Genomic DNA, 13,839 nt, shown 5'->3' with positions numbered 1-13,839 from the left:
TCTGTAATCAGCGGTAAATCTCCATCACCTGCGTGCTTTCACATTGAGCAGCATTAACTACACAGAGCCGCTGTTCACTGATGAGTTGTGCAAAAAATCGCGTGAATATGAACGTGGTTTAGCGCAGCTCGTCAGTGAACAACGGCTCTGTGTAGTTAATGCTGCTCAATGTGAAAGCACGCAGGTGATGGAGATTTACCGCTGATGACAGAACCGGCTTTCTGACAAGATGCGCGTTAAATATCGCATGCGATTAATCGTGCAGCCCTAACTGAGATTCTCCGCATTATCCTGTCCTCTCGTGCATTTGTCTTCCGTGGTTGACCAGACGTTTTGGGGGTCTTGAATGAAGTGACATTGTAAAGATACAATATTCTAGAAATCACAGATTTGAAATGACCAACTTCTCTTGCTATGGCTGCTATTGGCCTTCATCTGGACAACTCCTGTCAGAGGGTTTTAGTCACTTCAGAACACCTCACCATCTTGCAAAGTCAGTGAAAACTGGAAAGCAGGGCTGCCAATTAAATAGGGTTTGTCAGATAATTAAGGAAATTAGCACCAGGTGCCAGACTAACACCAATACCTGGGAGGTATCTTAAATTATTTTCTAATTTTGATCAGTGTTCTTTTTCAAAGTTCTCATTTAAGTTTTTATACTGTGTTTCAGAATATATTTAACTCATGAAATATGCTTAAAAAATATACTGGTAAAAAATGTATAGCCTGAATGCACTGCAAGTCGCTTTGGATAAAAGCGTCTGCTAAATGCATAAATTATTATTATTGTTATTATTAATTATTATGCTTAAACAAACTGTGCTTTTAGGCCATAAGGTGAACTAGGAAAAAGTGGCTAGAAAGTCGTGCTTCCCACACGTGACGCGAAGCCTAATCACTCATGATCAAAATATGATTACGCGAGTAAGGGACTATTGCCGACTTTAAACACTTATAAAAAATAAACTGCAGGATTATACATGGAGAACTTTTATTTTCTCGCTCAAAACCAATAGATCTTTTTATTGGAATGAAAAGAATTTAGTGCCCCATATATGGGAACAGGATTAAACGAAAAACGGCTTCACTTTACGGCCTATTTTAGTCATGTTAGGATAACTTAAAATAGGACTAAACAGTGACCTCAACATTTTGTCACCCTCACAGCTCAAATACAAATCAGTAAAACACTAAACTCCACATGTTTTTGGTAGAAGGTCAGAGTGTTACAAATTATACTGTACATTTACATGGAAAATCAGCAACAATTTTACAAGCCATTATTTACACTGTGAGTTTCATCTATTGCCAGGCTCACTGCTAATGTTTCGTGGCTGTTCTTGAACCCAAAACATTGATATTTAAACCATTTACTGTAAACACCCACAAGCGATAGTTCATGTAATAAGACCATAATTTCTGGCGTATTCACTGAGCTTCTCACAGTCGGAGCCGCCATGGCCCCTCTCGCTAAATACCAGCGATAGGCATCTGTGGTTGCTCAGATATCTTAGATATGTAAATGTGAGTGGCAGAATTAAACTGATGAGGCAGAACACTTGTGTTTAGACTTGGTTTAGAGATTAGCATCTTCCTCAACACACCCCATCTTGCAGTAGCAAGAAAATTGAACATACCACAAACACAGTTTTAGCCATAATTCTTAAAAAAAAACATTTAGTAATTCCATCAGTCAATGTTAAGCTTTGTTTCAAAGTTAAGTTCACTTCGTACATATTCACGATACAATCATGTTTTGTTGTAATTATACCACTTTCTTTGCATGTAACACTTGATGTTTTTGTTCTCTGTGGATGTTTAGGAGCTGCTCAAAAGAACCCCAAAGAAACACAACGACTACTTGATGGTGCAGGAGTCACTGCAGGTGATGAAAGCCGTTTGCTCCAGTATTAATGAGGCCAAAAGGCAGATGGAGAAGCTGGAGTTGCTGGAAGACTGGCAGTCTCATATTGAGGGCTGGGAGGTAAACACACACATAAACATACACACGTCATGAGTTCTGTTGTTTCTAAACTATTAGTGGTACTTACTATGGCAAACTTGGTGATTTGAACAAACTCTTAACCCTTATCTATTGGTCGCCGTGATTTTGCCAAGTAAGACGTTCCTGGATCAACATTACTGTCCAAAAACACAGACTTAACCCAATCCCTACCCCTAAACCTAACCTTACCCAAAATTTATTCCTAAAATCAGAGGGAAATTATAGCTAAAATCAGTGTGAAATGATAGCTGATTAACAAGGGTGTAGAAGTACCTAATCCTGATTGTAAGCCTAAAACTGACATTTCCAGAAAAGTTATCTCTCAATTCTGATTGGTTTATTGGAATGATGTTCCAGGATCAACAAGGATGTTGATCCAGGGACATGTTGTACTTGGTCAAATCACGCTCACACTTATCTATTAGTGTTTGGTGTGTAACTCATCCTGCAAAGTTTGAGTTACAGACAAGAAAGATATCTTAATAATTTTAATACTTTTATTCAGCAAGAATGCATTAAATTGACAGCAAAGACCTTCAATAATGTCATTTAAAATAAACACTGTTCTTTTGAACTTTCTATTCATCAAAGAATCATGAAAATGTACCATGGTTTCCACATAAATTTCAAGCTTTACAACTGTTTTAAACATTATTAAAGGGGTCATCGGATGCCCATTTTCCACAAGTTGATATGATTCTTTAGGGTCTTAATGAAAGTCTATAACATACTTTGGTTAAAATTTCTCAATGGTAGTGTAAAAAAACACCCTTTTTACCATGCCAAAAACAGCTCTTTTCAGAGCAAGCCATTTTGTTGAATGTTGCTTTAAATGCTAATGAGCTCTGCTGACCCCGCCCCTCTCTTCCGTGGAGTGACGAGCAGACTGTAAACTTTAGCCGCATTTAGCCACAAAACTTGCTAATTAGCACATTATTAGGAAACGCGATTTGCAGAGGCTCATAAAAAACCCTTATACTCACTTCTTCTTGTAGATGAAGCTGAATCACAAATGATTCGCGCGAACATAGACGCATTAAGGCAGATCGGAGATCGGCGCATTCCCTTCAAAAACGAATGTAACGTTAATCCTCTGCGTTTTCAACGGCTCAGATGTCGGGAGTAAATAACGACTGCTATGTTCATTATTACATCCAACAACAAAACACCTCAATCGCTTAATCAGAGACATCCCTGTCTTCCCCTGCACCGGAGTTGACACAATGGCGGACTGATGACAGCTCACTCGGGGCGGGTCTATGGTAAGACGGCCTTGTCAATCAACTATCGTGGGAGCGGCCTGTGCAGGACTACGTCATTCTGACAGGAATCTCAGAACAGCCTGATTTAAGAAAGGGGATGTTTAAATCATGTGGCTTGATGAAGAGATGTGTTTTTACTTTTCTAAGCAATCAGACTTATGATTTCTCTTGACAAATACTTAAATGTGCAAAAATCCCATAGACTTTTTAAAAGTTATTTATTTATTTATTTTTTTTTGAAAGAAGTATCTTATGCTTACGAAGGCTGATCAAAACTACAGTAAAACAGCAATATTGTAAAATATTATTACAATTTAAATTAAAACTTTTCTATTTTAATATATGTTAATATGTAATTTATTCCTGTGATTCAAAGTAGAATTTTCAGCATCATTACTCCAGTCTTCAGTGTCACATGATTCTTCATAAATCATTCTAATATGCTGATTTGCTGCTCAAGAAACATTTCTTATTATTATCAATGTTGAAAACTGTTGTGCTGCTTAATATTTTTGTGGAAACCATGATACTTTTTTTCAGGATTATTTGATGAATAGAAAGTTCAAAAAGTTCATGAAACTCTGTCATGATAGTGCAGGCCAATAGGTTTTAACTCAATGTGATATAATCACATATTCATTCACTTGGCGCAGCTGATTGTTTTTTTTTGTATCAGCAGCCAATGAGCTGCTGCTCTACATACAATTACTTGGCTAGTGCTTGCTGGCGCAGTTCAGAAACTTCCACCTTCCCCAGCTCCACCTGTATAGATCTGCTACAGGGTGATTCCATATATGTTATATATGAGGGGTTAATTTCATGTTTTTTGTGCAGCAGCAGTATGTCTTACATGCCCACAGCTGCATGTCTGTGGATGTATTGGCAGTAGGAAGTCTGGCAGCAGCAGCTGCATAGAAGATCTATTCCGCCAAGACCAAACACATTAACATTACCATGCTTAACACTCTGCAAGTGTTGTCATGACAGAACAGCATTTATTTAAAATATAATTTTTGTGTAACATTATAAATGTCTTTGTCTTCCCTTTTGATCAGTTTAATGCTTACTAAATAAAACGTATTAAAAAAACAATCATATTGACTAATCTTCTTCACCTGAGTTAGTTTGACATCTGAAGATAAGAGGCACCATCACCAACCCTCAAAACTCCATTCTTAATTTTGCCAGTGTCTTTGATGTAAACTATTGAAACCCTAAAATCTTAAGCCCTAATTGAACTTGATGCTTTTGTTCGTCCATTCTCTCAGTCTCCGTACAAACCCTCCCTCCACCCTCCAGCTCAACTGAATGCTCTTTAGACTACACCAGCACTGTCTGTTGTTTGCATCAATGCCTTTAATTAGACCCACTTTGTACGGTAGCGACCGCTTAACCATAGCACGAGATTAACTCAGCCATTATTCATATTCAGATGGCTGATTAGAGCAGAAATACTTTCAAAAGTGCTCTATAAACTAACCACAAACTATATCTAACATGTGTTCTGCCCCCATCCCATCAAGTAACCAGCAGGTACCATCGACTGCAGTTTGAAACTCATTTATGCTCCAGACTTCCCTCTTAATAACGTGTGACTGGGCATGGGGCTGCCGGCCAAGGGTAACAATGGCGGTGATTGTGTGGGCAGTGTGGGTTCTGTGCTTGGGGTTTATGTAACGGACCTGTCCAGTGAGGTTTTATGTGAGCGGGGCACTCGGTGGCTTTAGGGAAATATAGAAAGAGGTGAAATAATAGACACAGACATGGTGAACTCAAACTCATTAGGATGTAAAAGTCGACCAGGACATTAATTAGTTTAGACAATGGAGTGACTACTGTAGTTTAAAGGGGTCATCGGATGCAAAATTCACTTTACAAGTTGTTTGAACATAAATGTGTGTTGGAAGTGTGTGTACACATCCATCCTATAATGATAAAAATCCACCCAGTGTTTTTTTTTTAAATCCCTATTTTAAAATACCCTTTCTCAAATCAGGCTGTTCTGAGATTCCTGTCAGAATGTTGTAGTTCTGCACAGGCCACTCCCATGATAGTTGATTGACAAGGCCGTCTTACCATAGACCCGCCCCGAGTGAGCTGTCATCAGTCCGCCATTGTGTCGACTCCGGTGCAGAGGAAGACAAGAACATCTCCGATTGAGGAGGATTAAGCAATTGAGGTGTTTTGTTGTTGGATGTAATAATGAGCATAGCAGTCGTCATTTACTCCCGACATCTGAGCCGCTGAAGAAGCAGAGGATTAACGTTACTTTCATTTTGAAGGGAATGCGCCGATCCCCAATCTGCCTAAATGCGTCTATGTTCGCGCGAATCATTCGTGATCCAGCTTCATCTACAGAAGAAGTGAGGATAAGGGTTTTTATGAATCTTTGCAAATCGCCTTTCCTAATAACATGCTAGTTACCTAGTTTCGCGGCTGAAGTTTACAGCCTGCTCGTCACCACACGGAAGAGAAGGGCGGGGTGAGCAGAGCTCATTAGCATTTAAAGCAACATGGACTCGAACAGCATGCTGAAAACAGAGCTGATTTTGACAGGGTAAAAAAGGTGTTTTTTACACTACCATTGAGGAATTTTTACCAAAGTGTGTTATAGACTTTTCATTAAGACCCTAAAGAATCAACTTGTGGAAAATTGGCATCCGATGACCCCTTTAAGTGGTAGTTCAAAGAAAACAAAAATTGTTTTTTTTCATGATATATGCATCCATATGGCTTTTCTTCAATAAAAGACAAAGGAGAGCTTAGCAAAATGTTTATGATAATCATTTATATTATTAATATATATAATATATATACTACCGTTCAAAGGTTTGGGGTCTGGTTTTATTCTGATAGAAATTAAAGTGGTAGTTCACCTAAAACTGAAAATTCTGTCATAATTTTTTCACCCTCAAGTTGTACCAAACCTGTATGAGTTTCTTTCTTCTGTTGAACATAAAAGAAGATATTCGGAAGAATATGGGTAACCAAACAGTTGCGCTATCTCTTTAATACTTTTATTTAGCAAGGATGCATGAAATTTAATTAAAAATTAAAGTAAAGACCTTTACATTGTTACAAAAGTTTTCTGTTTCAAATAAATGTTTGTCTTTTGAACTCTCAAATCAAAGAATCCTCAAAAAAATGTATTGCTGGTCCCACAAAAATGTTAAGTACCACAACATTGATAAAAAGAAATGTTTCTTTAGCATCAAATCAGCATATTATAATTTTTTTCTGAAGGATCATGTGACACAAAAGAGTGGAATAATCTCTGTTCAGCTTTGATATCACAGGAATAAATTACATTTTAAAAATATATTTAAATAAAAATGTTATTTTAAATTGTAGCTTTTACTTCATTTTTATCAAATAAATGCAGATTTGTGGACATAAGAGACTTCTTTTTTAATGTTTCTTTGTTTGTCTTGTGTTTTCACACGTTGTTTTGTCTTTGTTTATGCTTGCCATGTGTTTCTGTGGTCCCACCTCCTTGTTTCCCTTGGTCACGCCCACTTGTTTAAGCCTTGTCTTGTCCTCGTTTCTGTAATTGGGCTCACCTGTCCCTCGTGTACTTTCCTCCCTTTATATTGTGCTGTTTTCCGCTTGTGGTTGCTGGTTTGTCTTGTGCCATAAAGACAGTTACTGACTTGCTGCTCTATATTCCAGTCTTGCCCTGTTATTGTGTATCCTTGTTGTAAGTTTTGCTCTTGATTTTTCTGTCTTCTGATTTTGGTTTTGTTCTTTAGTATCTTGCTTAAATTTACTTGTAATATCATATTTAGTTGTTCATCAATCTTGTTTCTTCTCTGAGCTGTTTAGATTTTATACTTTAGTTGTTTTTTTAGTCTAAATGTAGATATTTCCATTACGTTTTAGTTTTGCTTTACTTTTTATTTTATTTTTCCCCCTTTTGTATATAATGTTGTTTCTCTGTGTGTTGCGCTGAGTAGTGGTGTTGTGTGGTGTTTTGTGTGTTTGTGCTGTGTGTTCCCTCCAGTCCTGCTCTACCAGCCTGAGACTCTCTGCCTGTTGGTTCCCCAAGGCGGCCTGCCAACCAAGCCTGGTGCTGAGAACCGAATCTCTGATACTGCCTGCTTTGAGCCCCTTCACTCTGCTTGCATGCTCTGCTGTTCTCTGCTCTGGTTTTCTCCCCATCCTTCCGCGCAGATTTGACCAACGACTGAGACTGTCCCCCAGACTGTCTACCTGTCAGGGCATTGATCTCTCCCTGCTGGTTGGAGCTGTCCCTTGTGCTGTGAACTTGTGTGTTTTCAAAAAATCTTGTTTCACTCACTCTGCATTTGGGTCTTTTCCTGTTGACCGTGACATCTTTCAAAATCTTTAGACCCCAAACTTTAGAATTTTAGCTTATTTATCATAACGTCATAACTCTCAGAGTTTAGCATGATAATGTACATGACAATTTTAATATGTTTGGTCTTGGCGGAATAGATCTGATACGCTGCTGCTGTGGCAGAGCACTTGCTGTTTTGAGCATGTAAGAAATACTGCTGCTGAACATATAACATGAAATAACCCCCATATACAACATGCGTGAAATCACCCTGTAGCAGATCTATACAGGTGGAGCTGGGGAGGTGGAGGGTTTATGAAGCGTGCTACAACTGCTAAAGCAAGCAATAGCCGAGTATCTGAATGTTGAGCAACAGCTCATTGGCTGCTGATGTAAAAAAAAAAAAATCAGCTGTGCCATGTGAATAATGATGTCACTATATCTGACTGCGCCATCTAGAGTTTCATGACAGAATTTTGGATTAGTCTCATTTGCATATGCACATATTCAAATGTATCACATGAAAACCGTTAATGTTTGGAAGAACAGATGTTGAACTTGGTGTAACTATGAGTATTTTTCTCACAAAAGCCTAGCATATGACGTCAGAACATTTGGGATGTAGGAATCTAATGGACTATGTTTACAATGCTTTTAGGGTGTTTTCTTTGTCATGGAGTTTAACAGACCCTGGTCACCATTCAATTTCATTGTATGGCTAGTTTTATGTTGCACAGAAGAAAGAAAATTATGTAGATAGAGTAAATAATGGCACTGCATTTTTTTATTTTTATTTATTTGTTTATTTAGTGATGACTTCAACAGAGTCCAAAAGTCTGGGTTTTGTGAGTGTGGGTGTTGTTGATAGGACACTGTGGTAGGTGTGAGTCACTTTGGCATGGTGGCACTAGACTGAGTTAACTGTTGTGGTCAATGTGTTAACCATGAAAGTCTCTCTGCTGAGTGTTGAATTTAACTGTCTCACGTACAACTTCCTGTTTCACTCAGATTTAGCCTCAACATTGTCTAATCTCAGAATGAACACTTCACAGCAGGCGTTAGATCTATTTTTAACCATATTTTGCAGATGACGATACAGAGGACAGCATTTATGCTTGCATCCTTTTGAATCCGTTTACCCATCTGCTTCATGAGTCACTGAGCCATATCGTATTCAAGAATGCAAGTAAATGAATTTGTAAGCAGTCCTAATAAGTTCAAGATTAAACAGCAATGATCGCAACTATTTTTAAACGAATAAGTGGACTTTTGCATTTGATCTTAGCAGCCTTGCACGTGTCCTTGTGTTTTAAAAATAAATGTTGCAAAACAAAGGCCATGTTGTTTTAGCATTCAGGGTGCGTGTTGAAATGATCCTAGCCAGGTTTCTATGTCCACATCAACCACTGTAAAAACATACCGCAGAATGAAAAACAGGCGGTCAGATTTTACGAGGGAAATATAGTGGAATGTTTTATAACAGACAGACATGGGTTTCGAAAATGATGACAAAATTTTGTTTTAAGATCTACAATTTCGCTGCGAGATTGTTTCTGTTTGTAACACATATCTGAGCCGTCACACCCTTCTGGTAGGCGAGAAATTATATACATTTGGTCTGTGTGGCCAGAGCTTTCACTTTAAGTTTCTCAGAGGACAACAATGCATATTATGGGGAAATTTCAGTGTACCATTTAGTCGTACACACTGTTCGAGTGCAGTGCAGTGACCATTCCAAAACCACTTTTATGAAGTACTCTGTGACCTTTTGGAAGCAGTTTCCAAATCTGTTTTAGCCTTCTGTGCTTCAGCAGTGGCCTTTTGCTTTCCTGTTACTTCATGTCCAGGAAACAAGGCTTTTGACGGGATGCACACGCACAATGAAAGCAAAGAATCCTAGATTTGCTTCGTAATCATGAACTTCAGCTCCTATTAAATGTGAAATACATCACTACGTTAATACGTGTTCTGGATTTGGGGGAAGAGGAGGAGGTTGTCTGTTCTCACTGGCTGTGGGTGGAGATGGGATAAGAGAGTGGTTTTTCCACAGTCACACGGCTGGAAGCGGCTGGTTGCTCATTGTTGTTGACCTCCTGCGCAGCTGTGTGTCCTTCACAGCAGGTCTTATGAAGCAGTGTTCATGAGACTCTACTGACCAAGAGCACTCTGGGAAACAAGACAAAGTGTGGGACAGAGCAGTATAAGGGATGGACCACTTGCACAAACAAATGAATGGGAGAAATTATAACACTTAATATGGCAGCTGTAGGACACAGAAGAACATTTTTAGAAATGACTAGTGATAGTTCTGGAAATATCTTCTCTATTGTCCTTACTCGGGGGTCCATCATCACAGACAGCTGAACAGAAATTAATCTTTTTTATTTGATTTGATTTGATTTGATTTATTAAAGAAAAAAACATTTATTTCTGATGCAGAGAAACTAATAAATAAAAAAAATAATAGAAACTATGTAGACTGTTATTTTTCCTATTACATTTTTGTGATTATGGTGGGCCAAATCAAAGATCAACATGGGCCAACTTTGGCCCACGGGCCCTGGTTTGGGCATCTCTGATATAGACATATTTAAAAAAGAACAAAAAAATTTAAACCAATAAAAATGACAAAAACACAACAAAATTACTAAAACTTTTACTAAAATTAAAGTGAAAACAGAAAATATGCCAATTAAATCTAATTCAAAATATCAACAAAAACTATAAAACCATCAATGGTACTAAAATAACATTGACTCTAACATCACAGACAGCTGGACTAAGATTAATTTATTTTATTTTATTTTATTTTGATGAAGAAAACATTTAGATAAAAAAGTTTTAAATTAAATTAGATTTCTGCCACGTCACTTTTAATAATTTTTTTGTTTTTGCTCTATTTTCCACACTTAGGGCTCCAACGTCACAGACAGCTGTACGGAGATGCTCATGCAGGGAGTTCTGCTGAAGATCTCTGCGGGGAACATCCAGGAACGCATCTTCTTCCTTTTTGACAACTTGCTGGTGTACTGTAAGAAGAAGAACAGGTGAGCTTTCACTTTCACCTGTCAAACCTTGCAGCTGCCAGCTGTGTTGGTTTTTAATGAGATAACAGAGAAGCTCAGAGTAATGGTTCTGTACTGGGCTCTGTTACAGGCGTTTGAAAAACAGTAAGACGGCCACTGAGGGTCCTCGTTACCTGTTCAGAGGCCGAATCAACACAGAGGTCATGGAGGTGGAGAATGTGGATGATGGAACAGGTGTGTTGTTTACTCAGCCTCATGTCATTACAAATCCATATCAGTGTTATTTTAGCATCACTGAGATACTATTATAATTTGTTTATATTATTTTGAATTAGGTTTTATTTTTCTGTTTTCTGTATTAATTTAATTGTAGTTAAAGTTTTAGTAATTGAGTTGTGTTTACCCTTTTATTAAGTTTTTCTTTTGTCCAGTTTTAGTTTTAGGTATTTTAGTACAATGAAAATGATAAATGCTGCATTCTGTTCTATTCTATTCTATTCTATTCTATATTGACACACTGAATTCCGAAATTAATGTAAATTAATATAAAGAAACTATATTTTAAATAATATTTGTGTAATGGCATCTTTAGATGGATTTTTTTTCATTTCAGAGGATAAAATTAATTTGAATTCTACATTTAAAGTTTACAGTTCAGACACACACACACACACACACACACACACACACACACACACACACACATATATTCATTTTTGTTTTAGTTTTTAGCTATTTTAGTTTATTAGCTAGACTAAATGAAAATGAGAAATGTTGTAAATGAAAAGAAAGTTTACATTTTTTAAATATTTAATTTATTTCATATTTTATTATTATTTAAAGATAAAGTACCTTTTTACTTAGTTTTAGTTAACTCTAATAAAGTCACCCCTGATATGACTATTTTATACTCCATATGACTATTTTTTTTCTGTAAAACACAAAAGAAGGATTTTATCCGAATCCGTCTTTTCCGTATAATGAAAGTAATTGGGTACTAGGGCTATTGAGCTCTAAAAGTGATAAAATACCACCATAAAAGTAGTTCATATAAGTCATGTGACAGCAAACACACTGTAATTGGCTTTAATGGAAATCCATCCATTAGTTTTAAAAATAACTAAATAATCTTTGCACCCTCAGGGGGAAACTATAATAAACTATAGCTCTGTAGCGCTTTATAGTTTCAAAGCGTGTGGGGTAAGCGTTTAACTACTTTAACAGCTAAAGGTTAGAAAAATGCCATTTTCTGGGCAGGATGACAAGTGCTTGGAGCCCGGTGACTGGATGAACTCTTGAGTGGAGTGTGTTTTGGCGATGGAGTGGCCCTGATTATCAGTTATATTTGTAGAAGCAATCATTTGCTCCCTGGCGGACCTAATATCTGGCTGCTCTGAAGATGGATGGGTTTCAGTCCATGGAATCTAAACAAAACCAACACTGCCGCATTTGCTTGTGGGTGTTTTCCCATTCTCCCCAATGTCTCCGTGTAAAATCCAGACATAGACTATTATTTGCGTGTACTGAAATCCATTGATGGAGACTTCCTGTGCGTGGCTGTAAGAGTGCACTCTAAGTCATAGATGGAGAGTTTCTCTTTGATTTGCATTTCAATTGTTTAAATGAAAGAAAGAATGTTCAGGTAAAAGATTGTAGCTTTCTATTATAATGAATTAAAAAACTGCAAGGGCAAATGAAGCGGTTTTAGAACTGATGGGTCTTTGTATGAAAGTTAAGAGCTATTTGGAAATTGATTCGGTTGAATTAAAGGAAGATGCTGCCTGTGGCGGCGTTATCCCACCAGCGGTCGTACAGATGGATGCCTGTAATTTATCCAATTCCTGTGCTGAATTGAGAGGCGTAATCATTGCAACACACAGGCCGTTCACGGGGGAAGGAAACATAGGCGCCCAGATTGACTGATTATGGTGCGAACGAACGTCCCATTTCTAATGCATGAGAAAAGAAACTGATTAATGCATCTCACCTTATTTGTTTTTTTGCTGAGGTTTTTGTTCGCTTATAGTTTTCAGAGTTATACTCTGTCAGATCTTGCTTGTAGGGCTGTCACGATTATTGCATAATCATCATCCAAATAAGGGAGTTTTAAGCAAATGTAGTCTACCTTTTTGAAACAGCAGTGTGTTACGTGAGCTTTTCAAATGAACTCGTGAACTACATGTGAATGCATTAACATGATGTTAACGTGCATTGTTTCACTTTATGTAAATGCACATTTGCATTATTGTGAAATATATTTTCTCTTAATCATGTGTAAAACTGCAGACCTTTCGACAGAATTAAATAATAATCACATAACATTTAAAACATTCAAAACAACCATTTTATAATAATAATAATAATCATATATATATGTATTGATTAATGATTATATATATATATATATATATAGTATGTGTACAGTGCAACAGCAAAGAGCTTTTTTACATTTTAGAGTAGCCAATTTGCAATACCGAACAGCACCACATGGAGATGCCAAAAAAACCTAAACCAACCAACGGCTGACTGCATATATCTACTACAGTACACGGATCCATTCAGAATAACTAAACAGCAACATACACATGACAAATCAAATCATTATCGTGAATGTGTGTGGAAACAACGTGAATGTACGGAAATAGCTGTGCATGTGCATAAATACAATGTGCGATCAGTGCATTACAATGTGTGATCACTCAGTGCGTCAAGAGCACTCATACACGCATTATTATAACGGACTCACGAGTGCTTACTGTACTGTACGACTCCTGTACGCCACCGCAATTGTCTTTACCTTGATTGCAGTTTTCATTCATCAAAACTTTACTAGCGAGACTGGTTATCCAGTCGAGAAAACGTTGTTTGCGTCTCTTCTGGCCATACAGGGGTGGGATGTGTTGACAATCTGTTCAGTCTGTACTTCACACAGCGCGTGTGACGTGTGAGGGCTCGTGCTCTTCAGAGACATTCACAGAATATGACAGAGCTCGTGTTTTAAAGCGAAACACACTGGAATGAATAATTAACTTAAAATGCAACGCGAGTCTCTGTTCTCTCTGCAATCTCTGATGTAATCAGCCTGGTTTGCTTTATATTAGCGCTGTTTTGGACGGATTGTTTGAATGCATTCGCTTACTGGATCATTGAACTGAAAACTTTCCTGGAGTTTAGCAGCTTAAAATGATCTGATCGCAAGCAGAGAAGCAAAATTGGGTTAAAGGGTTAGAATAGAAATTGTGCTTCAGT

General features: G+C 37.5%; 1 protein-coding gene across 1 annotated transcript in view; it reads left to right on the top strand.

The window, feature by feature from the left end:
* Window positions 1-13,839, top strand: part of LOC107686687 (phosphatidylinositol 3,4,5-trisphosphate-dependent Rac exchanger 2 protein-like) — a 157,206-nt gene that overhangs the window by 32,624 nt on the left and 110,743 nt on the right. Inside the window, exons 6-8 of the mRNA XM_016483777.1 lie at window positions 1,823-1,984; window positions 10,478-10,611; window positions 10,721-10,824. Coding sequence (XP_016339263.1) covers window positions 1,823-1,984; window positions 10,478-10,611; window positions 10,721-10,824 — 400 coding nt within the window. The remainder of the gene's footprint in view (window positions 1-1,822; window positions 1,985-10,477; window positions 10,612-10,720; window positions 10,825-13,839) is intronic.

Source organism: Sinocyclocheilus anshuiensis, unplaced genomic scaffold (assembly GCF_001515605.1).
Source record: "Sinocyclocheilus anshuiensis isolate Anshui unplaced genomic scaffold, SAMN03320099.WGS_v1.1 scaffold990, whole genome shotgun sequence".
Taxonomy (NCBI): Eukaryota; Metazoa; Chordata; class Actinopteri; order Cypriniformes; family Cyprinidae; genus Sinocyclocheilus; species Sinocyclocheilus anshuiensis.
Note: the sequence above shows the minus strand (reverse complement) of the source record. Positions and strands in the feature narration are given on the sequence as shown.